Below are 23748 nucleotides of genomic sequence, written 5' to 3'. Positions count from 1 at the left end.
CCACTTCTCCAACCAAAGCACCACGAACCCCTTCAGACTGAACCACGGAGCTGGGAGTAGCTTTTCTTTTCAAAGCCTTCCATAACAAACATTTCTGTTTGTGTTACCAACAAACAGAAATGCAAATAAGTGAGTAATATTGAGCCTTATAAATCCATTACATGGCTTCTTGATCTGTTATTTAACTGACATCCCTTCCCTTTTTTTTGAAATGTATTTCACGTGTATATGTCTGTTTTCTTTTCCATTTCTCTTATCACTTGTATTTTAATAAACCACATGTCCAGATTCAGTATCTTCTTTAGCAGCCGGAGAAGGAGATATATTTGTTCATTGGAGTTATTAAAATTCTAAATATCTCACTCCTTTTATTTGATTTTAGTGAGATTCCAGACATTTTCTCAATACCAAGAAGATTGGATTCACTGGAATAAAACTCTGACAGAAGTCTCGCATCGAAACTTTAATTTTAGCTCAAACCCCGTTAATTTAAGACTTCCCCGGAAGATGTGGGCAAGATGAACCTTTTTTAATGAACTGTTTTCAACCCTAGTTTAAGATGAAACTAAAATTGTTTTCTTTGCTTCTTAACACTGAGGGGAAAAAAAACACATAGACGAAACCTGAGACGATTATTTTGCTTTCACATATATTTTACCTCCTGACAGAACTCTTGGTGGCCACTTGGCTTAAGCAAGGACAGTCTTAAACCTTTAAATCTGACATTTTGGGTATTATCTTCCCAGTATGAGTGGAATAAACTCCTTAAAACAGAGTTCTGCTTTCGTGGGGGCCTCTCAACTAGTCTGTCATTGCTGATTTTTACACAGAGAGCACATTATGTTAAGAGGCTCAGCTCAGCAATTCCAATATGAGCTACCAAGAGAGACACCAGCAGTGATTTCTCCCCGATCCTTTGAGAAACAGCAGTGATTTGTCTCCTGGTTTCCTCTCAGCTTTCTGTGAACTCAGTCTCCTGTAGTTTTGTGGATATATTCACTGGATATATTGCTCCACTCACAGCTGTTTAAAGGTACATCTTGGCCAACGTGGGAGTTGGAGGAGTTTATTCAAATAAGACTGTAAAACCCAAGGTAATTTTAATTCCTCCCCTTGCACACAAACCTTCCCACTCAGAGTAAGAACAGTAGGTGCACATTGCAGAAAGTGCTTACAGGGAAAACTTCAGAGCAGTGACCAAAATCACGGCCTGTCAGTCCCATGCCAGTCAAAACCTTCCCATCACTTCCTAATGTCACCTCAGAGCTGTTAGCCACAAAAAAGTTCAGAAGATCAAACTGAAAGAGGGTTGATTTACATTAGACATTGGGAAGAAATCCTTCCCTGTGAGGGTGGTGAGGCCCTGGCACAAGTCGCCCAGAGAAGCTGTGGCTGCCCCATCCCTGGAAGTGTTCAAGGACGGGGCTTGGAGCAACCTGGGCTAGTGGAAGGTGTTCCTGCCAATGGCAGGGGTTGGAATGAAATGGTCTTTAAGGTCCCTTTCAGCCCAAACCATTCTGTGACTCTATAAAGAAGCCCTGTTTCAGCTTTCCACCCATTCCCTTGGGGCCACAGTGGAAAAACAGCAAAATGAATGGTGCAGGCTGCAGAGTCTTCAGCCACACTGCCAAAGAGAGCTGGAATTAAGAGTGCCCCGGCTTTGCTGCTGTTATTCCCACTGTTATTCCCAGGCCTTTCCAAAGCAACCCAACAGCAGTTGTGTCTGCCTCTCACAGAAGACATTACTCTGAAACACAGACTTTCTCGCGGCAGCGTTCTGCCACCTACCTGTGCACTCTGCATTTCATCCCGGCCAGGTCATCAATCTCCAGCCTCAGCACAGCTCTCCAGGGGGGCAGCCTCCTACTTACCTGTCCAGGCTGCCATCCAAACAACCTCCGGGCTGAAAAGAGCCAGGAGCAATTCATCTCACCCCCACTGAAGCCTCTGAAATGCCCTCTGCACGTTCCTCCACTGATTGTAGACCCAGCCCTGTTTAGATCATCTTGCTGACTTTTACACAGTAAAAATTAGGGAAGTGAATCCCACCCCTGCCAGGGGGCTCAGCTGCCTTATTTAGACCCAATAACACTGTGCTGCAGTGAGTGTCAGCCCTGGAGTCTGTCTTTCCATCTCTATTACACAATTAATGACAGACCTCACTGTGATGCCGTGAACACTTGTGCTCTGTGCTCCCAGCAAGCTCTCACTGAACACTGCACCCACCCCATCTTTACCTGGGTTTTATTGTTTTTTTCCCTCTAAGATCTCAGTGTTCATACAAACTGTTGCACCCATCCCTGCTGGTTCTGCAAATAATTTCTCGATGGAGCACCTTTTTCAAAGGGACTTGAATGACTAAAAATCGAACCACGTTGAACTCGCACACATACCTTTAGCCTGAGTCTGCCATTGCAGGGGCTTGGAGCTGAATGCACACAGCCTTTTGGCTCAGCCAACAATCTGGAACAATCTGGTGCTGGTCTGGGTGTCTTCCACACAAAGTAAATAGCAGTCAGAAAGTCCTCTGTGAAGTCCCTGAATCTTTCTGGAATTGCTCTTCTGTGACTCAGAGCCCCCATTGGATTTGGTTGGGGGTGCTTATTTCTTTCTTTTGTTTTGGGGTTTCCACCACTTCTGGACCATGAGGGACAGAAAGGTGTGTTTCCATCCTGAGATCATGGATTGAAGGCACTGTCCAAGAGCAAAGTATTGCAATATAAAGTATTGAAAATCAATGCAGACAGTCTGCTCCATAGCCAGATCCCACTGATCTGTTTATGTTTGTCAGACTTCATCCCAGTTTTGTTTATGTTTATGTCAGACCTCAGCCCAGTTTTGTTTATGTTTATGTCAGACTTCATCCCAGTTTTGTGACCACATAGTTGTCACGCTCATCCACAGCTCCAAATAGTGCTGTTTCTGTAGCTGGAGTTTGGTGTGCTGAGAAGAAGAGGAAGACTGCCTGTAGCTTGCTCTGCAACTAGCTGAAGGCCAGCAAAAAGGCAAATATGTGGCTGGTGAAGCAAATTCCATATCTTATGTCTCATACTCTGCCTTTGAGATACAGCAAAGCAGGTCAGAGACAGCCTGGCCGTGTCAACCTACACAGCATCCTTTCCCTGGACGAAGGCAGGAATCCTGTGGTGGTGTGTTCCATCCATTCCAGCTGCCTCAGCAGCCTCCTGGCACAGCACAACAGCACTTTTATCAGAGAAACAGGGCCGGCTGCCACCACCAGAGAGCCAACAGCTGGACTGCAGGTGTGTGTGCCTGCTAGACTGGGATGGAGGGCTGTTCTCAGGGGGCTGGGGTGATACAGCAGTACTTCAGGGCAGGGCTCTGGGAGGGACAATTTTGGGAGGTCAAGTGGTAGAGCAGCACCTCAGGGCTGTGCAGGGACAGTGTGCACTGACGGAGGGCCCGGGTTGAGGGCCAGGTGACATTGTAGCACCTCAAACCTGCACCAACACGGCCCAGCACTCTTGAAGGGTCAGTTCCATGAGGCTGGGGATTGGGAAGTGCCTCAAACCTGCACCAGCATCGTGAACCGCTCTTGGAGGGCAACGTGGTGCAGGCACGGACAGGACATTCCCTCAGGCCTGCCCCAACTTGATGAGTGCGCTTGGAACGCCGAGTTGGGAGGCCGGGATTAGGGAATCGCCTCAGGGCGGGACACGCAGGGCACAGTGCTCATGTGTCACCATTCGTGTGGTGGGAACCCGCCATCGCCCACACAGGGACAGGCAGGGTACAGCGTTCCTGTGGATCCATCCGTGTGCTGGGGAACCGCCGCCACCTCGGGACAGGCAGCCGCCATCGCCTCAGGGCGGGATGTGCAGAGCACAGAGCTCCTGTGGGACCATCCGTGAGGTGGGGAACCGCCATCGCCTCAGGGCACGGACCCTCAGGGGAGGGACCCTCCACCACTTCAGGGCACGGCGTCGCCTTCGGGCACGGACTCTTCATCCCCTCAGGTCTCGGGACTCTGTACCCCCTCAGGGCACAGACTCTTCCTCCCTCCCCTCAGGTCTCGGACTCTGTAACCCCTGAGGGCTCAGACTCTTCCTCCCTCCCCTCAGGGCACAGACCCTTCATCCCCTCAGGGCACGGACTCTGTATCCCCTCAGGGCACGGACTCTGTATCCCCTCAGGGCGGTGACTCTCGCGACGCCGCCTCAGCCCCGCGCGCGGCAGGAACGCGCTCGCGCCGCGTGCCCGGTGCGTGGCGAGGGGCGTGGCCCCCGCGTGGCCCCCCCGCGAGGCCCCGCGCGCACGTTGGGTGCGGAAGGGGCGGGGCCCGGCCCGGCGCGGCGCGCGCGCGCGCCCATTCCTCTACGGAAGCCGGGCGGGCGCTTCGTGTGCCGGCGGGCGCCCCGCGCTGAGGCGCTGGGTTGGGGCTGTGGGAGGTCGGGGGGGGTCCCGGGGGTCACCGGACGGAACGGGGAGGGCGGGATGGCGGTGCCGTGAGGAGCTCGGTGAGCGGAGGTGGACGGGGGGGCGGCCTGGAGCGTGCGGCGGCAGGAGGCCGCGGTTGGGCAGCGCGGGAAAGCGGCGGGGGCGGGGCGGGCGTGTGAGGGGAGAAGGGGCTGAGGGGGGGCTGTGGGGGTCGCGGTGTGGGTCGCGGTGTGGGCTGTGGGGGTCGCGGTGTGAGGAGGGCTCGGCGGGGCTGTGAGGCCGCTGTGCAGCGGGTCCCGGGCGGGGAGGGCGGAGGGTTGGGGGGCCGAGGGGCTCCCTGCGGGCACAAGGCAGGGGGTGCTCAGTCGGTGTCTCCGCTCTCCCGCAGCACTCCCTGCACGGACTGGATGCCCACGGGCTGCAGGGCTCTGTCACACGCCGCCCGGGCCCTCAGCAGGGGCGCAGGGCTGTTCTCCCCCCTCGCACGGGTCTGCTTGCCCAGAGCCTTCTCCTGCTGCGTGGGACTCGGCGCCGGGCACTGGTGCCAGCTGCTGTCACAGCCCGTGTCCCTGCAGGGCGGCGGGGCCGGGGCTTTCCCCTTCCCCCTGTTTCTGAGCCCTCGGCCGCGTCCAGCCTGCACGGCTGCGGAGGACATGGCCGAGCAGAGGTACTGCGTGGACTATGCCAAGCGCGGCACGGCCGGCTGCAAGAAGTGCAAGGAGAAGATCGTGAAGGGGGTGTGCCGCATCGGGAAGATTGTCCCCAACCCTTTCACGGAGTCTGGCGGGGACATGAAGGAGTGGTACCATGTCAAGTGCATGTTTGAGAAGCTGGACAAGGCCCGGGCCACCACCAAGAAAATCGAAGACATCACAGAGTTGGAGGGATGGGAGGAGCTGCAGGATGAGGATAAAGAATTAATCAACAAGCACATCTCAGGTGAGACACAAGGCAGCATCTGGATCACTTTTCTACTTGCTTCCAAGTTATGCCACCCAGCTGTGCCTTTACCATGAAATCCTCCTCTTGATTCATTTGTCACAACTGATTGTGCAGAAGTTCTAAGTGGTTTAATTCATGGGCAGATAAATCCCAGGAGAAAGCATCAGTTATTTTCCACTTTCAGCTTTTTCCATGATCTTTAGTAAATTACATATTCTTTTAACTTTTGTTATATGAAAAATGTCCATTTATTTTTTTTTCTTCTCCAATTCCCAGTTCTTCTAAGACTTTGCTATCAGTATATCATATGTAATATGTTGAGGGATGTGTGAGATTATTTCTGACTGCCTGTTTGAACCTTGCTGGTTTGCAGAAGCCAATTCCAAGGCTGGAAGTACCCCGAAGAAAAAGGTGATAGTCCAGGCTAAACTCACTGCCACAGGACAGCTGACTACAAAAGATCTTGTCAATCCATCACCAAAGAAGTTCTCTGGCTTCACAGGTAAGACCTAAACTGATTCTGGAAAATCAGTTTCTTCTAATAACAGTTTTAACTTGGCTCAGATCAGTAGTTTTTTATCTATAGATTTTTTTAGTCTTAATAAGTCTTTTAAAATTCTGCTTTGCCAGAAGTTGTCAGTGTCTTTCTTAGGCTGTCAGTCTTGAGAGAACATCATGAAAAATGTCTTGAGTTTCTGGCATTCCCAAGGAAACAAAGGTTCTGCCATAACCCCCACTGTCAGGCTGATGTCCTGCTGACTCCATACTGCCTTCATCCATTGCCCAATTCCAGTCAAACCGAAAGTATAGACTAAAGTTATCCCATGTGGAGGTCAAAATCTCTCAAAAAATGATTGTGGAGATTCCCAGTAGGGAATCCTAGCTCCAAACCATTCAGAGCACATGCAGCCACAGCACAGCCAGAGAGATCACCACATGTAGGGATGTTGATGTTAAAAGAGAAAATGGGATGGGGACATTTTCCCCCCGTTTTAGAAATGATTTTATGAAAACATCTTGCCGTGAAGAGCAAAGGCTTATAAAGTAGAGGTAAAACTGAGGCATCTGCCAGCTGGAACTCCTTTTCACCATGGTTTAATCATACTTGTCTGGTAGAATTAAGGTCCAGAAAATATTTTTTTAATTATTTTTATTATAATAAAATGTAAAGTCACAAATTTTGGGATAGCACGCGCCATTAGTCAGTTCTGAAGCTTTTCCGGCATGCTGGGATTGTTCTCAGCTTGCCAAGCAGAGGTATCTTCAAAATTTGCACTTGTTAAAAAAGCAGCTTGTTCTGTGTTTGATGCAGCCAAGCCAAAGAATTCAGAAGCTGTCCCTGCAAACTCTTCCCCCAAGTCCAGCCTGTCTGCAGCCAAGTGTGATCCCAAGCACAAGGACTGTTTGCTGCGGGAGTTCCGGAAGCTCTGTGCCATGGTGGCTGAGAAGCCCAGCTACAATGTGAAAACACAGATCATCCAGGACTTCCTGAGGAAGGGATCTGGAGGAGGTATGGCTCCTGCTTGGAATTCTCACTGTGGGAAAGCCCTGTCAGTCAACCTCAAGGTTTTATTTCAAAAAGGAAAGGTGAAATAAAATCGGGTTGCTGTGCAGTCCCAGCTGTGTGCTGTGGTGATTTCTGAGCTGTGGAGATAATGTTTGCAAACTGTTTAAATGACAAATTCAGACAAGAATGTCTCGCTCTGCTGTTGTAGGGAACGTTCTCAGGTGCCAAATTCAGTGCTGAGGTCACATTTGGAGAAAAATCGTGGGTGCTTCCCCTAAAAAAAATCTCCTTTCACGTGAAGCAGAGCAGAATGGTGCAAAGAGGAAGGCCCAGCTGTGGGTTTCAGCCCCAGGGTCATGCAAATGGGCAGAGCCAACCAGAGCCTGCATGTGTAAATAAATTATCACACTTATAATGGTCTGTGCTTTTTATTTTCCCCAGATGGTTTTCATGGTGATGTATATTTGACCATTAAGCTGCTGTTACCAGGTGTCATTAAAATAGTTTACAACTTGAATGATAAGCAGATTGTGAAGCTGTTCAGTAGGATTTTTAACTGCAACCAAGATGAAATGGTCCGGGACCTGGAACAGGTGAGTAGAGACAGCAGTCCTCTGCATTTCTGCTCTTCAGTCTTTGGTTATGGAAATTCTGTAATGCTTTGGGTTTTTTACTCCTATTTGAAAGTGTTAGCTTGACTGTTAGAATGGGAGCTGGTGGTTTATTTTGTTTTTTCTTGTCTTTAGCAGTTTTCACGGCGTTTCCTGCCATCTGGAACCTTTAGAAAATAATTTCTGAGTAGAAAGAAAGATACAAATTCACCTGTATTAAATCCAACTTTAGAAAGCAAGACTAAAATATCTAGGCAAACTGGGCTGCATCTGTTTGTCTAAACTGCTTTGTCTGGCACATTCCTGTAGTGGATTCATATTACTCTTTTTGTAACACCACGTATCAAAAACTGGGATTCAATTAACAGATGTGTCACCCTGAGGTGCAGTTGGTGGATACAGTTGAGCTGTACTGGTACAGTTGCAAGTGCTCAGGTGTGCATTGGATCCCTGGGCACAGGAGTTGGTGACTGACTGTGCATGCTCTGATTCATTGCAAGATGGAGAAAATGGGTGAATTAGGTAACGAAGGTAATTCTTTCATCTCTGTTTATTGCCTTGGTACATACTGCCTTCTGGTACATACTGTCACCTCCTGGTGACATCACTAGCCTGTTTCAGATCCTTGGATTTACAGGTGGATTCACCCTGAGGAAATAAGGGGTCTGTGATGCTGCAGTGAAAAACAGAGCCATGAGATGATGTTGGTATTTTAATTTGCTGGTTTTAGCGAGCGAAACAGCTGAGCAGCTTTGTTCCGTGTCGTGACAGCTTCTTTGAATGTTTGATTCCAAATGCTTCATGCAATCCCAGCATCATTCCTGTCCTTTATCCTGATTACTGGAATCATGCTGAATCCCCAGTGGCATCCCCACTCTGACCCACACCCTCGTTTTGTTTTGGAGACAGGGAGATGTTTCCGAGACCGTCCGCATCTTCTTCGAACAGAGCAAGACTTGTCCTCCAGCAGCCAAAAGCCTCCTGACCATCCAGGAGGTCGATGAATTCCTGATCCAGCTCTCCAAACTCACTAAGGAGGACGATCAGCAAAGTGTGCTGCACCAGATCAGTCGCAGGTAAGGGAAGCAATTGGCCTCTGGAGGTTTTCTCCTACCACTAGGAGTGGTTACCTAGAGATCACAAGCTGGAATAGCTGAGAGATTAATCATGAGCCACAGAAAGTGAACTTAATTAGCATCCACAAGCTGCTGTTGGTGGTGTGATTAAGACACCTTGACAGCTGACCAGCAGTAGAGAATGTGTGTGGCTCCTGTTCGTGCCAGAGAACTTCCTCCTTGCCTGTCAGGACACTGTTCAATCAGTACCAAACAAGTGACTTGCAGAACTACCTTAATGGGGTTTAGCTGTTAATTAAGTTGCTTTTTTTTTAGGTATGTTGGGAAATGCAATTAAGACGTGTTAGAGATTCTTGATCTGAGGCTGAGTATGTTACTATCCCTTAGACTCGATGCATTAATTAAATACATTTTGGATGGTACACCAACACCAAGGCAGAATTAATATTGGCATTCCAGCATAAAGATGCTAAAAAGCCTTTTGGATGTTCCCTTGTGTCTCTGGGGTGTCTAAGTAATGTGTGTCCTCACCTGAGTTTAAACCCTCTGTAAGGGGAGGACCTTTTCTTTTAAAGAGCCCTGGCTCAGTTTCTTCTTTTCAGCTGGAAAGTGGTTCAGTTAAATGTCCACCACTGCTGAATCATCTCTTTTTGTTCTTCAGGTGTACAGGCAACGACCTGAAATGCATCATCCGGCTAATTAAGCATGACTTGAAGATGAACGCTGGAGCAAAGCACGTGTAAGTGAGACAAAACCCGAGATGCTGGTTTGGCCAGCAGGGAGCAGCAGAGCCGATGCTGACCCGCGTTCCCCCCCTGTCCCCGCTCTGTGCCAGGCTGGACGCGTTGGACCCCAACGCCTACGAGGCGTTCAAGGCCTCGCGGAACCTGCAGGACGTGGTGGAGCGGGTGCTGCACAACCAGCAGGAGGCCGAGAAGGCGCCGGGGCTGAAGCGAACGCTGAGCGTGCAGGCCTCGCTCATGACCCCCGTGCAGCCCATGCTGGTACGTGTGCTCCCCCCAGCCCAGCACTCTGGGGTGCTGGCAGAGCCCCTCCCCCAGAGGGATCAGCAGCCAGAGAGGAGGCTGTGGGCACTGTGAGCTCACAGGGCTGATTTTTAATACCATTTCACAGAGTGTCTCCGAAAGGCCAATATTCACTGTACTCCTTGCACCTTCAGTGCCACTGCCAGGCTAAAACCGTGACTTGCTTTTGAAAGTGACTTTTATGTTTTGTTTGCTGCCCTTCCAGAAGTTGATCCTTTCTCTAGAAATACTGTTAGCTTTCCACTGGATTAGAGATTCAAATAAGTTTGGCTTTTTGTTTGAACAAATTAGAGTCAAATATTTACTTCTGGGCTGAGTGCACTCCTGCAAAAAGCACAGTGCTTACACCTTTAAGCTTTTGGAGGAGATAAGCACTGAAAAGCTGTAATTATCTGGGCATATGCAGACAATTCTAAGTAAATAAATAATTAAGAAAAGGAAAACTTGGACTAGCTATCAGAGACAAAAATATTTACAAGGAAGTCGGTAGTTCCTTCATGAACTTAGGGAAAAGTGTCTTTATTTTCCAGTGTATCACCTGAGATTGTGTCTTCTCTCTCCCTCTGAAGGCTGAAGCCTGCAAGTCCATCGAGTATGCCATGAAGAAGTGCCCCAATGGCATGTATGCCGAGATCAAATACGATGGGGAGAGGGTGCAGGTCCACAAAAATGGGGATCACTTCAGCTACTTCAGCAGGAGCCTCAAACCCGTCCTCCCACACAAAGTAAGCACCTGTGCCCTGGCTGTGCCAGCTCCTCCACTGGATTCCACAATAACTTCTTTCTATGGCAAAGGAGGATTCCTTCTCTTGTAAACTTATTTCTGATTTTTGTAGGTATTTGGAGTCTGGAAAAGCAACACTTGGTAGAATTGTAATCACTTAGTTCTGGTGCACATTAAGGGCTTGAAACTCAAGTTAAGCTATGTGCCATAGAATCCTCTTTATGAATTGCATTTTGGGAGCCTTGATGCCAGTTGGGTGACTTGGTTCTATTTATTCAAGCCTCATCTTTTTATTTGTAGGCTGTGCTGTGTGTACCATAGTAAACCTAGTGCAGATATGCCCACATGTGCCTCAGACACCTCAGGAGAAAACACCTTCATTGGAGTGAGTCCCTCTCTTCAGCCAATAGACTTATTTTTCTTTTTTTTTTTTTTTTCCCAAGGTAGCCCATTTTAAGGACTTCATCCCCCAGGCTTTCCCTGGTGGGCAAAGTATGATCCTGGATTCAGAAGTTCTTCTGATTGACAACAAAACTGGCAAGCCACTTCCTTTTGGAACTCTTGGCGTGCACAAGGTAAAAGAAATTAAATAAAACCCCCCTTGTTGTGGTTGGAGACTGTTATTCTGCTGACTTAAATGCACCAGCAGGTTATCACAGGGTGCTTTCAGAGCTCTGGTGCTTGCTGGAGCATCTGGAGAATAAATAAGATCACTACTAATGAAAAGCTACTGCCCTAATACAATTGATTTTATATTAACATGATCACTGGCAGGACAGTAAGAAAACTTCAGCTCAAGATAAATATTTAAAAAATCATTGGAAAATCTTGCAATTCTGTGATTGCTCAAGCCAGGATAAGCAGAGTGGGAGACCACAATGATGCAGAGTATGAATGCTATGTAGAGCTTGTGTCTGGACTAAATGGGGGTGAGAAAGAGGACAGTAAAGTGAAAATTAAGCTCTAGGGGCTTAGGTTAGAAGTAGCCATTAATCTGATGTCTCTAGAAATTTGCTGGGGTTTGTTGCAGCAGCAGTGACAGATGTTGCATTGCCCCAGGTCATTAATATTTGTGGTATTATTTCCCTGTCACCAGAAAATTAACATGTTTTATCTTCTTAGTTCGTGCTTTGACACATTCAGTCTAAATCTTAATTCTCAGAATGCTTCTGCCTATTAGAAGAGGCCTAAGCTTATCCTGACTAAAATGTTATGGAGCTAAAACTGCATCCTTTTGTTTCTGTTACTTTTCTGAAACTCTTGTGTTGCTGCTTTGCTGTGACTGCAGATTTCTTTCAACGGATCTTGTCTTCCAGAAAGCTGCTTTCCAAGATGCCAACGTTTGCCTGTTTGTGTTTGACTGCATCTACTTCAACAACATCAGCCTGATGGACAGGTGTGTCTCTGGCAGGTGTGAGAGTGGCCTGACTGGTTTCCCAGCATGAAACCACCAGTTCACTTTGGCTGTCACACTGGCCACTCAGCCTGTAAAATCCCTCCTGCGTGGGACGGTCCTTGCTGTGCCAGAGAGTTTCACTATGGAGCTCCATCTTGCTCTGCACTTCCAGAATGTTGGAGTCAGCTGCATTTCAGATAAATTGGGTGTGGCCCAGCACCAGCTCATCTTATGTCCTTTGAAATTAAACACACCATTAAACACAGAGTTTCTATTTTATAACTTCCTGGACGAAAGTAAGAATTAGTTGTCCTCTCTGGAACTCTGTAGGATAAATCATTTAATTACTTAAACAGCTTTTTTTTTTTCAATGTTCATGGGACTGGTACTTCACATTAAAGTTGCTGCTTGTCCTTAATTATCCATTCCCTGGTTTAGGCCTCTGTGTGAACGTCGCAAGTTCCTCCACGACAACATGGTGGAGATCCCCAACCGGATCCTGTTCTCGGAGATGAAGCACGTCACGGTGAGCTCGGTGTTCACTGCCCAGGGCTGCACTCTGGGCACTGCACTGCTCCTCTGCCACACAGCCTTGGTTAGGATCGTGTCTGCACATTCACCCTGTCAGAATGGTTCCACTTCTGCTCTGTGGGCAAGACTTGTTGAGCTACTGATTTAGGTAGCACCTTGGGTTTGGTGGAGAGTGTTTGGATGTTCTGGGCAGAGAAAGCATTTTGGGAGGAAGAAGGTTCAGAGGTCCCAAGGCAAGTGGATAGAAAAGGAAGTAGGTGCTGCTGCCTGAGAAAATCTGATCGTGTACATATGGGACATGCTTGGGTCACAGTGGGGCAGCCTCATCTCTGAGGGGTACTTTTAACAAGCCAACCCTGCTCTTCTTGGAGAAGTCACTGACTGTGCAGCAAAGAGATCACGTGCAGGATCCTCCTTGGAAAACTGTTATGAAGTTACCTCTTCCTCTCTCTGCTGTTGCTTTGGGTTTAGTGCACCACTGCTCTGAACAGAAAGCCTGGAGCTCCTTTGGCAGTCCTGAGCTCACCATGATCCCTCTCCTTTTCAGAAAGCTTCAGATCTGGCCGATATGATCACCCGAGTGATCCGTGAGGGGCTGGAAGGACTGGTGTTGAAAGATATAAAGGCAAGTTCACATTTACTCTTCACTGGTGTATGCTGGGAATTGGGGAGTAACACCAGAATCTGTGGATGAAGCACACAAGGCTGAGCCTTCTTGGAACATCTCTGGGTTTTGTGGGTGCTGACATCCAGTCCAGGTTGTTCCTTACATACTGAGCACTGCTGGGCTGGATAAAGGCAAGGGCTGTTTGAGGAGCTCTCTGAGGGGGGTTCTTGCCTTGCTTTGCACAGGGAAATTATGAACCAGGCAAACGACACTGGCTGAAGGTGAAGAAGGACTATCTCAACGAGGGGGCCATGGCTGACACAGCTGACCTGGTGGTGCTGGGAGCTTTCTATGGACAAGGCAGTAAAGGCAAGTCTAGAGTTGGGCTTTCACTGGAGATCTGTCAGTTCAGGAAACTCCCAGGCTTTTTCCTGTTCCTACCAGAAGGAGATTGGCTGTAACAGTGATTGTGTGCTGCAGCCCATGAGGTGCTGGGCTGAGTTTACTGTGGGGTAGTTGGCACAGCAGGGCTGGAGGGGTTGGGCTGGGCTCTTGCAGGGGCTCTGTACGTGGGAGCCGATGCCCTGGGGCCATCACAAGCCCAGTTCCCTTTGACTCCCCAAGATGGAAAAGGAGTTTGGCTCGTTACTTTGCATCTTGAAAAGCTGTGGCTCCTCCTGTAGATGTGACCCACCCTACTCTTCCCTGTGCAGGTGGGATGATGTCCATCTTCCTCATGGGCTGCTACGATCCCAAGAGTGAGAAGTGGTGCACTGTGACCAAGTGCTCCGGTGGCCACGACGATGCCACCTTGGCACGTCTGCAGACGGAGCTGGACATGGTGAAGATCAGCAAGGTGAGAGGGGCTCTGGGCTGGAGAGGAGCAAAGGGGATGCTCAGCAAAGGGCTGAGCTGATGTCGAGGTGCTGGTTAAATGCTGGTTTAAGTGTTCTGCCAGGAAGGAGGAAGAGTTAAAGCAGATAAACCGCTCTGAAACACGTGAGGTGTCAGTACAGCCAGCTCCTGATGAGGCACTGCCTGGGATTTGTACTCAGACACTGAGTAGGAAGCCAGGCACCATCTGTTTCCTGCCTGGACAGTGTTTTATTGGGAAGGGTACCAATTTTTTGGGGCATGTTGCAATTGGCAGAGACAGTCACTAGATGGGGCTGCAGGAGAGAAGAGCTCAAATCAGACTTACTGCTCCATAACCTGATGTGTTGGAGTTCAGACATTTCTGACTGGCTTATTTATGTGAGGAATCTCACTTTTCAAGACTCGACAGATAAACAGAGAATTTTAATATTTACTTGACATCCTGAAGGCCATTTGCATCAGGCCTATAGAATCTTAAAAAAATGGGTAGTTTTACATGAATCACAATTGGAGCAACAGTGTTATTGTTTCACATACAAATGACAGGAGCTGAGAGCTGTGTTCCAGGTAATATCTGGGATTTTCTAGATGAGAGAGACTGCTGCAGATCAGGCTAAAGCAAGTTTCATCCATGCAAAGGCAATCTAATACCTATCTGCTGATTTACTTCTAGGTTATGTTTCAGCAACTTTTGTAGTAGTAGGTTCATATATAAGTGCTATTATTTTGGGTTTGTGCTTTAATTAACAGGATCCTAGTAAAATTCCACGGTGGCTAAAAATAAACAAAATCTACTACCCAGACTTCATTGTCCCAGATCCAAAGGTAAGTGTTGTCATAGTCATTTAACTCCATTTCCCAACCCTGACATAACAATCATGTCCTTTGAGTGTACAAGTTGTCTCTTTTAAAAATTAGTCTTCATACTTGGAATGGGAAATAAAGCACAACTTTTTATTTCTCAGTCTTGCAGGTGCTTTTGAGGCTAAAAGCTTCATGAAGAAATCACACCTGCAGCACTTTTGGGAAACATTTTTGTGCATTAAATCCCTCCCAGAAGTGAACTTACTTTAAATTTGAGACATGAAAAGTCTGACTTGAACAGCTGAAGTGCAGCTGTAACCCAAAAGTTGCTGTTGTTTTAGGAAATGGGTCAGTCTGCTTTATGCCTGAAAGAAAAGGTGTTATTTAGAAATTGGCCTGATATGTTAGTGAAAGATCTTTGACTTAGTGGAAAAAGTAGGTTTTTCTAATTACGGTCCTGAGGGTGGTCAGTTTGTCTATCTGGAACAGGGAGGGGGGGATTTTTGATCAGTTGTTTCATGAGAGAACACAGGAATGTGATGTGACTTCCTCCCTGGTGTGTTCAGAAAGCCCCAGTGTGGGAGATCACGGGGGCTGAGTTCTCCAAGGCCGAGGCCCACACTGCCAACGGGATCTCCATCCGCTTCCCGCGCTGCACCCGCATCCGCGACGACAAGGACTGGCAAACGGCCACCAACCTGCAGCAGCTCAAGGTGAGCTGACACAGCACCCCTGCACGTGCTGGGCTGGGAGCTGAGACAGCAATGCATGGTTAAAATGCAGCTTTGGGTAGCAGGGGGTGAGGGGAAGGCACCTCCCACCTGGGACCCGGGATGGCACCTTCGCTTTCCTCAGGCCGCTCGCTGGGATGTGAATGTCCCTCTGTCTCCTGAGCTGTTGTGTTGGGCCCTGTCAGGAAAGCCTGTGCTGGCAGCTGGTTGTATGAGCTCCTGTAACACCCCGTGGTGAGGAATTGCCTTCCTCAAGGAGATGGCATTCATTCTCTTTAGGGTCATTCACTTTCCCAGTTGGGAGATCATTTGGGAAGTGGCTGTGGATAACCTGGCCCAGTCCTGGGGCAAGTGGAGCCAGCCAGGATCCCTGGGCTGCACCCACCCACTCCTCCTCCTCTGCTGATGGAACTGTCCTGGTGCCAGCCCTGCAGTGAGCTGGGGATGAGCTCTGAGCTCAGGTAGTTCCTGCAGTCTGGGCTGTCCTCACACAGCCTGTGGGGTGCTGGCAGCAGCTGCCAGTGCTTGTTGTGGAAACCAGGAGTGATCCAGCCCCCCTGCTGTCCTGCAGCCCGTGCAGGTAGGGGAGAGAGAGGCACGGTGCCCTCTGCAGATGGGCTGTTCCAGGGAGAGCAGCAGGCACTGTTCATCCCTCAGGCTCTGATGAATTAGTGTCTTGCTCTGCAGCAGAGCATGGGGATGTGGCTTTTCATTCCTCCCTGTGTGGGTTCCCTTAATGCCAAGCAGAGGGGTGGAATGCAGAGAGCTTGGACAGAGCTGACTGGAAAATGGCTACAAAGAGGTGCAGGAGAGAAATCACCTGAGCAAACACTCAGGGGGGAACAAACAAGAGGAGCCCCTGTAATTACAGTGACAGCTCCTGTCTGGTGTCAGACACTCACACTGTTTCTGGGGGGCAGGAGCTGTACCAGCTCTCCAAGGAGAAGGCTGATTTCAGCGTTGGTGCCGGGGAGGAGGACGAGTCCACAGCAGGCAGCAGTGGAGAGAATGAGGGGAATTCCAGGTCTTCCACACCTCACAGCAGTATTAAAACCCCCCCAAACAAGTCACCTGCGAAAGCCCAGAAGCCAGAAGGTAAGATGGTGCTTCCCAGGAGAGGGGGCTTGGGGGGTGTGCTCCGGGTTTGGGGCAGGCTGGGTCAGGATCTTTGCCTTCTGTCAGAGGCTTGAAGCTCCCACAGCACCTTCCACGTGCATGTCAGGGAGAATGGGCAAAGCTGTTTAGAGCCTTAGTTTGACCTGTGCTGTTCCCAGCATGGATTGAGTAGCCACAGCTCTGAGGTGTGCTGGGATTGGGAAAAGGTGGATGGAAGCAGCACTGATGATGCCGTTTTTAGGTTGGTGTTCCCTGCTCCTGTTCCTGCACGTCACATGCCCTTTGGTTAGATGTTTTTGGCCATGAACCAGTGTTTAATTTTATTTGGATGGAATTCATGCATATAATGAGACACCTGCATGGAGGTGATTTCCAGGTAAATTGAGTTTGTGTTTGTCACTGGGGAACAACGTGAAGCAGATTGCTGAGCAGTTTCAGAAAGGACAGTGTGGTGACAGCACACAGGGCAAGTGGCAGCAGCATCCTGGAAAGGAGGCCAGGAGGTTCCCCCACACCACTTTCAGTAGAAAAATGTGTCTTACTCGTTACATTCTAATCCATGGATTTCCCAGAAAGAGGGAAGGCAACTTTTTCCTTTTACTCTCTTCACTCTCTCCCCCCATGTTAATACACAACCAGTATCTGGACAGAGCACAGAGATGAGACAAGTTTGTTTGTTTTTAGAGAGCAAAGCAATCCTTGCATCCCCTCAGAAATCCGAGGAGAAACGAGGGGAGAAGAGAAAAGCATCGGAGATGGAGGACAACGGAAAAAAGGTACAGTCGGGTGGACAGCAACCACTGTGGGGTGGGAGGAGACTGAGGCAGGGGAGTTGTCTGTTCACTTTTGCCTTCCATCTGGAAATCCACCCCCCCTTCTCTCCCTCAGCACCCACTGCTGGACATTTTCACGGGGGTGAGGCTGTACCTGCCGCCCTCCGTGCGGGACTTCGACAGACTGCGGCGCTACTTCATCGCCTACGACGGGGACCTGGTGGCAGAGGGGGACACGGCCTCGGCCACCCACGTCATCGGGGACACTGAGGACAACCCCGGTGCTCAGCGTGTGTCTCCCAGGTGGATCTGGGAATGCATCCGGAAGAGGAGGCTGGTGGCGCCCTGCTAGCGGGGCAGGGACAGGCCTGGCCCAGGAGCAGCCCCGAGCTAGGTAGGTGGGAGGAAAGGTGCAGTTGTGGACAGACATAAAATGCCAGCAGAGGTGCTCACAAAGATCCACAGCAACCCCGTGGAATAAATTAAAACAACTCTCTGATGAAAGGTCACTGCTGAATCCCATTTTCCTGCCCGTACTGGAGACCACTGCACTCACCTGGGTGCTGGTTTGGTCTCCTTGGGTTTTTAAAGTTTGGGTATTTTTATAGATAAAGAAATAAAACTGAAGCAGTTTCTCCTTTGCTCTCAGGACTTACTTTCCAAAGGTTTTTCTCTGCCTGGACAGGAAAACAGACCACCCACTGTGTGACACTGTTGGCTGCAGTGCCAGGATGATTTTGCTGTGTGGGTACAATTTACACAAAGGTCACATGTCCTCCTCCTGGTTTTGCCTTTTCTCTCCTGTCCCTGACACTCCACTCAGGGCTGCAACAGGAGCATTTACACCTTGGTGTAGGTTTCATGTTAAAACCAGGACACCAAATAAGCTTCTCTTAGAGCAGCTACTGTGGCATTATCCAAGTGTCCTCCTGGAGGGTTTGTTTTCCAGAATATGTTGCTCCTGTGCTCTGCTATTCACGTTTCAACAAGTAAAAGCTGAGGAAGGAACTCCAGCACCTCGATCTTTTAGGATAACTGAGACCTCCTGGGAAGCTGTTCAAAACTATTGCAAGTGCTTGAATATTAATGAAATAAGGAAGAGGGGGTTGGAAATAGTTATTCCTTTGAACTGCTTTGCAAATGGAAAATGCAGTTGTTGTCAGGTAACTTTTTTCCTTCAACCTCCTCTATACTTTGTACCCTCCACCAACAATATTTAAGCAATTTCTGGCTGAGGTTCAGCAGTAGCTGCAGGATCTCTGCTTTCTCCCCACCTGTTGCAACAGAGTCAGAAACCAGGTTAATTAAATCACATTTCAACTTTATTATAAAATTATAAACCAAACTTCTGTACCAAAACTAGTAAGTTTAACCATCATAGTACCAAGGGGATTTAACAGAGAATAACACGCCCTTTCAAGTAGAATATTAACTTTTAAAGTCTTTAAACAATGTACAGTGTACATAAAGCACATAAATATTTCCATTTACTTTATTAGTTCAGAACATTATATTCCTTTGCATCATTAATCAGTTTCCCCCAGATTTTGATTTTCCTTGAAAAACAAGTCACACATATCCATAAGTAGAGAACCCATTTTTACAAGGAGTCCTCCCTTCAGAAAGCAGTTCTGGAGTCACTGGGTGTATCTTCTCATCCCTAAAATTTCAGGCATTGATCTGCAACTTGATTTATGTGCTGTAGAAAGTAAGCCTACCCTCTACAAGGAAAAGCACATCTGTCCATAGGGGAATAATCTTCTTCCTGCTAAATTCCCCCAGCCCTGAGTTTATTGAAAAATATGACAACATGAATTTTCACAGTGAATTTACTAAATTCAGCACTTTGTGTATTCCTGTACCTCCTCGAGGTCCCTGTGCCCTCCCCAAGAGGAAACACAGCCACTGCTTACCTTTCTTTTTAACATGATGCATGGAATTGTACCAGTTCCTTCTCGTCCTGGAACCTGTTAAACCTTAAGCTAAAGATTAAAGAACAACCTGACCAGGCAAAGAGGTAAAACTCAGTGTTTAGTTCAGTAAACTGCAGCTGCTGCTGCCTTTTGGTGGAGTTCTGAGACCCCCTCAGCACTGCAGGGGTTCTGCTGCCTCCTGAGCCACAGATTCCTCAAATCAGGTGCTTTCCTGGCTCCAGCAGAGCACAGACCCTCCACTCCCTGCAGCTGAACTACTACTCATGCAACAGTCCCTGGTAAAAATACACAGTTTCATTTGCTGTTGACATTGTTATCACTCACTGCACGAGGAGCTTTGGTGCTATTCCTGCAACTGCCCTTCCAGTGCTCCAGGAGCTGAGGGGGGACACTGGGATTTGTGCTGGTCCCTGCTGGCAGCCAGGCAGGGGCTGGGGTTCAACATGGAGTGATCACCTCTCCCCAGAGCCAGACAGCAAAACCCTGCAGCAGGAGGTTCCCAGCTTCACAGGTGCCTTGGAATGAGAGCACAATCCCACGGTGATGCAAACTTAAGGCATGAAGATTCTGAAGCCTGGCTGTGCAGCAGCCAAACACACTGAGGGGAAAATACACCAGTTACAATCATCTCTGGCAAGTTCTTCCACCTGCACACGCTGCCCAGGAGAGCTGTGAGGGATCAGAGCAGGGACCCTCCTCCCCACCCTCACCAGCAGAAAGTACAAAATAAATGGCTTTTAATAAACAGCCTGAGGGGAACAGAACTGTAGAACAGCCCAGGAGGAGGGGGGGAAGCTGCTCTGCAGTGGTGATTGCTCATGGCTTTCTTCCATAATTCCCTTCTGAAAAGAAAAAGTCACCTGTACTTAAATAATGATTGTGTAGCACTGGAGTCCTCACTGCTCTCCAGCTGAGTGGTTCCCTCACTAAACCCTCGGGAAGACTCAAAGCCTTGGATTTGTAGCTCCTTCAGCAAGTGAAGGCAGTTCAGTTTGTGCTGGGAAGTCTGTGGAGTCAAAGGAGTCAACAACAATCAAACCAGACCCCACCCTCCCCGTGGCACAAACAAAAACCACCGCACAGGGCCAGCCTGGATGCTCACAGAGCCTCCCTCCCAACAGTTCTCAATAATACAAAGGCAACCTTCACATAAAATGATACGTTTTTCCACAATTGCACTAGGCTGGAATTAGGGAAAGTGGAGGCAGTCTGCCTGTCCTGCAAGCATAACATGGCTTTACATTAAATTAAAAATAAAAGTAAAATTAACAAGCACAGTGACATTTTAACCTTTGAAAACCAAGTTGTTGCTGGGTGTAGCCTGAGCAGCAAAACAAAGGACACTTTTTGAGACCCCAGTTCACTTTTATTATTCAGAGGAAAATACAAAGCCTCTGGAGCTGATCTTTGTGGTGGAAAGCCGAGCATCCATCTGTCCTCAGCAGAGAGGATGGAGTCATCCTGGGATGTGGGTGGTTCATGGTTGCTGGCACTGAGCTCCAGGGAGTGCAGGCACTGTGGTGTAAAGCACGATGGTGGGAAGAGCAGAGCAGGACAGTTTTCCCCAAGGCTTCCTCCTTCCCTCCCTTCCAGCGGGGTCTGTTTGTAGCTATCTGTAGGATGTGGACCGTTCCTCTCCCGGCAGAGGAGGCTTCAGGGCATGGCCAGCCCTGCCCCCGGTTATGTCCTGAAGACGTGCACGGCCCTGATGACATACTGCCGGCAGATGGGGCACTCGCTCATCCGCTTCCCGCACTTGGTGCACGTCACCATGTGCCCGCATTCCAGCAGGACACAGTCAATGGGAGCATCCATGCAGATCCTGCACAGGTTGTCCTCGGCGCTGGGCTGCCCAGCGCCACCTGAGGGGACAGGAGACCACGGGTTGGTGACACAAAGGGAGGTGTGCTGGGGTTGTGTGAGCCCAGGGGGCTCTACTGAAGGGTTCCCTAATGGACTCCTGCACGTGGAAGGGCTGCAGAAGAACCCCCCTTGTGTCTGTATCTGCTCCACCAGAAGTTTTGGCTTTTCCACAGTGATTTGTGTGTGATGAAAACAAACACCACTGAGATTCTCAGCAATGAGACCAGTGAAGCAACGTGGGTCTCTCTTCCCAAGTAACCGACAGGAGAAGAGGAAATGGCCTCAAGTTGTGCCAGGGGAGGTTTAGATTGGATATTGGGAAAAATTTCTGTCCCAAAAGGGTTGTCAAGCACTGGAAGAGGCTGCTCAGGGCAGTGGTGGAATAATGAACCCTGGGGGGATTTAAAAGCCACGTGGATGTGGCACTTGGGGACATGGTCAGTGGTGGCCTTGGCAGTGCTGGGGAAACAGTTGGACTTGATCTCGGAGGGTTCTTCCCACCTAAACAAATCCAGGATTAAGGATATCACTTACCAGTTTGATCGTCCGTGTCAGAAACTGCAACAGAAGAAGAGAAAGTGATTTGGTGAGAACCAGCTGGGACAGAAACGTTACCAGGCAGGGGCTGAAAGCCCTGAGGGAGTTGCTAAACCAAAACTGCTTTCTGCTGATCCCCAAGAGAGGCTCAGGCTGGGCTCTGAGCACGACAGGTTCAACAGCTGGCAAAAAACTTTCTCCTATCCTGAGCTTACACAACACCTAAGGCTTCCCAGAGATAAGCAGCACTCCAAAGGCATGTCTCAAGACATGTTTAAGACAGCCCTGGAATGTTTGCAGAGTTTGGCTCCCTAGTGCTGCACCTGCAGCAGCCCCTCGTGCCACTTTCTTTGGTGTTACACAAGCACCAGGATTGCTGGGACACACACAGCGGCAACTGTGATTAAGAGAGAAGGATAAACTCTATCAAAAGCACAAGATACAAGAATATAAACCGAAAGCAGGTGTCTTAAATCTTGTATCATTTATAGAGGACAATGCTTAAAGAGATGTGTTAAAGGAAACAACAGTAGTGTGGACAGCACAAACCTATGAAATCAGTGTTAAAATAAGTTTCTCTTGTAAATAATGTACAAGTCTGGTTTTTAAGTAATGCCCTGGAGGTGCAAACTGGCACCTGAAAGTCAAGCCAGGTACATTCTCTGTGCCCCTCTATCCCCTCACCTCTCCCTGAGCAGGCCCAGCGTGTGCAGCAGGAACGCTCTTGACATAAGACAGAGTCCAACCCCAGCTGTGCAGCCTGTCCTGAGCTCATGCTCTGAATTTCCCAGCTGCTTTCTGGTGGTGGTTTCCTGCCTGGGCAGGGCATTTCCCTGATCACTTCCCCAGTTACCATGAGTCCAGAGGGAAGAGCTCAGCCCAGGCACACGGCAGCTGCTCTGCGGGTGAGGCAGTGCCCAGTGGGATCTGCCACAGCCACGCACCATCTGAGGTGAAGGGTGCACAGCTCTCATGTTGCTGCCACAGGGCAGTGACTGTCCAAAGCTACCAGGAGGCTCTCCTCAAATAACTACGAGTAGTGGTGAGCAGAGTTCAGCTACTTTCACTCTGATGTGTGCAAATCTCCCTCCTCACTTGCAGGAAACAGAAATGTTAAGTTCTATTTCCTTCTACAACTGTTACAAAAAAGGGCAAACCTGGAAAACAGGCACACATTGGCTAAGTTTCTCACCTAGATGCTGAGGGTCCTTCTCTCTGTAGAGACGGGTCACCCTCTCCATCAGCTCCCACTTTTCACAGCAGCCTTTGTAGGTGACGAAGTTGCGGGCGAGGATTTCCTTCAGCTGCCGCACGGAGAGCGCGTTGATGTCCCCGACGCTCCTCAGGTCGGAGAGGGAAGCCTTCCTCCCCAGCACCAGGTTATCTTCAGAGTCTGTAGACTGGAAGGGAACAAAGGTGCAATGATTCTTGTCCTCAACACCTGAACCCACGATTCGAATCAACTTTCAGTATCTGCATGAGCAGGAATTCGTGTTTGGATGAATAGAACTGGTTACTCTGAATTCCTCCGTCAGAAATACAAGTCTTAAGACAGAAATAATTTCTATTATCGGTGTCCAAGTGACACCAGTTCCTTCTCTACGTGCAGGACAAGGTGCTGCCACAGGAGGGGGTTGGTTGGGTCTGCCAGTGGTCAGTCTCAGTTACTGTTCAGCCACTCATCTCTGTGGTAGCAAATACAGCCTAGGAAACCCGGTATTCCTTGTCATCCAGTTCCAGGGCACACAAACCTGTGTCTCCTCCTCTGCTGGTGCTTCCTCTGCTGCATCCTCAACTGCTGTCACACCGACTGGGCTCGGAGGCACGTGACCATTTGCCTACAAGAGGAGATAAAGGTTTCACCAGCGATGTGTCTGTGGGTGCCCGGAGGGAAATCAGCTCCAGTGCAGTGTCCCTTCAATCCCTGGCCACTGGAAGGACAAGTGCAGCACAAGGTACAAGCCAGGCATGCTCACAGAGTATTCCCAGTGCAGCACTCACACAAACAAAACTTTCTGAAACTGAAGTGCAGCCTCTGAACCTTTAAAGCCTCAGTACAGAACCTGTGCAGTAAAATCCCACATGATGCTCTTGTGAGGCTGATCAGGAGGAGACCAAATTTATACATGTATATATATATATATATATATATATACATATATATGTGTGTATATATGCAATCCTTCCCTGAGTGTCACACTGATGTGATGTCAGAGCTCTGACAGTACATGAGCTCTCAGTGCAAGGCTCTGTACAACCCTCTAACACAGGTCAGA

The 23748-nt window shown here is 48.9% G+C and overlaps 2 protein-coding genes across 12 annotated transcripts in view; one reads left to right on the top strand and one right to left on the bottom strand.

Annotated features, from left to right (window-relative positions):
• The first annotated feature begins 4357 nt into the window (after positions 1–4357).
• On the top strand, positions 4358–17781 carry LIG3 (DNA ligase 3). 2 transcript variants are annotated; one of them, XM_051809889.1, is made up of 20 exons: positions 4358–4478; positions 4787–5337; positions 5714–5842; positions 6653–6850; positions 7289–7440; positions 8368–8534; positions 9196–9273; positions 9370–9538; positions 10150–10305; positions 10748–10879; positions 11621–11700; positions 12139–12226; positions 12779–12856; positions 13084–13207; positions 13552–13694; positions 14465–14539; positions 15085–15231; positions 16170–16344; positions 17050–17141; positions 17254–17781. In XM_051809889.1, the coding sequence occupies exons 2-20, from the start codon at positions 4806–4808 to the stop codon at positions 17488–17490; spliced, it is 2952 nt and encodes a 983-aa protein (XP_051665849.1). In that variant the 5' UTR covers positions 4358–4478; positions 4787–4805; the 3' UTR covers positions 17491–17781. The 2 variants fall into 2 exon arrangements, 1 of the variants encoding a protein (XP_051665849.1); XR_007908093.1 differs by lacking the exon at positions 17254–17781 and adding an exon at positions 16607–16741 and having other exon boundaries at positions 4359–4478.
• A 657-nt stretch (positions 17782–18438) lies between these two features.
• RFFL (ring finger and FYVE like domain containing E3 ubiquitin protein ligase) overlaps positions 18439–23748 on the bottom strand; it is a 29026-nt gene continuing 23716 nt past the window's right edge. For all 10 annotated transcript variants that reach the window (XM_051809892.1, XM_051809898.1, XM_051809902.1 and 7 more), the window contains 4 exons: positions 23224–23310; positions 22665–22872; positions 21470–21493; positions 18439–20934 (listed from right to left, as the gene is read on the bottom strand). In XM_051809892.1, the coding sequence (XP_051665852.1) occupies positions 20753–20934; positions 21470–21493; positions 22665–22872; positions 23224–23310 (501 nt within the window). In that variant the 3' untranslated portion in view covers positions 18439–20752. The remainder of the gene's footprint in view (positions 20935–21469; positions 21494–22664; positions 22873–23223; positions 23311–23748) is intronic.

The sequence above is a fragment of the Manacus candei genome, unplaced genomic scaffold (genome assembly GCF_025592945.1).
Source record: "Manacus candei isolate 608988 ecotype Guabito, Panama unplaced genomic scaffold, ASM2559294v1 h1tg000076l, whole genome shotgun sequence".
NCBI lineage: Eukaryota > Metazoa > Chordata > Aves > Passeriformes > Pipridae > Manacus > Manacus candei.
The sequence above is the reverse complement of the archived record's forward strand: the minus strand, read 5'-3'. Positions and strand labels throughout refer to the sequence as shown.

Excerpts from the sequence above, each read along its gene's own strand:
- LIG3 (XM_051809889.1), top strand. The coding sequence starts at position 4,806 with ATGCCCACGGGCTGCAGGGCTCTGTCACACGCCGCCCGGGCCCTCAGC. Across the intron at positions 7,441-8,367 it reads TGGTCCGGGACCTGGAACAG|GGAGATGTTTCCGAGACCGT; the intron begins GTGAGTAGAGAC and ends TTTTGGAGACAG. Across the intron at positions 10,880-11,620 it reads GAACTCTTGGCGTGCACAAG|AAAGCTGCTTTCCAAGATGC; the intron begins GTAAAAGAAATT and ends CTTGTCTTCCAG.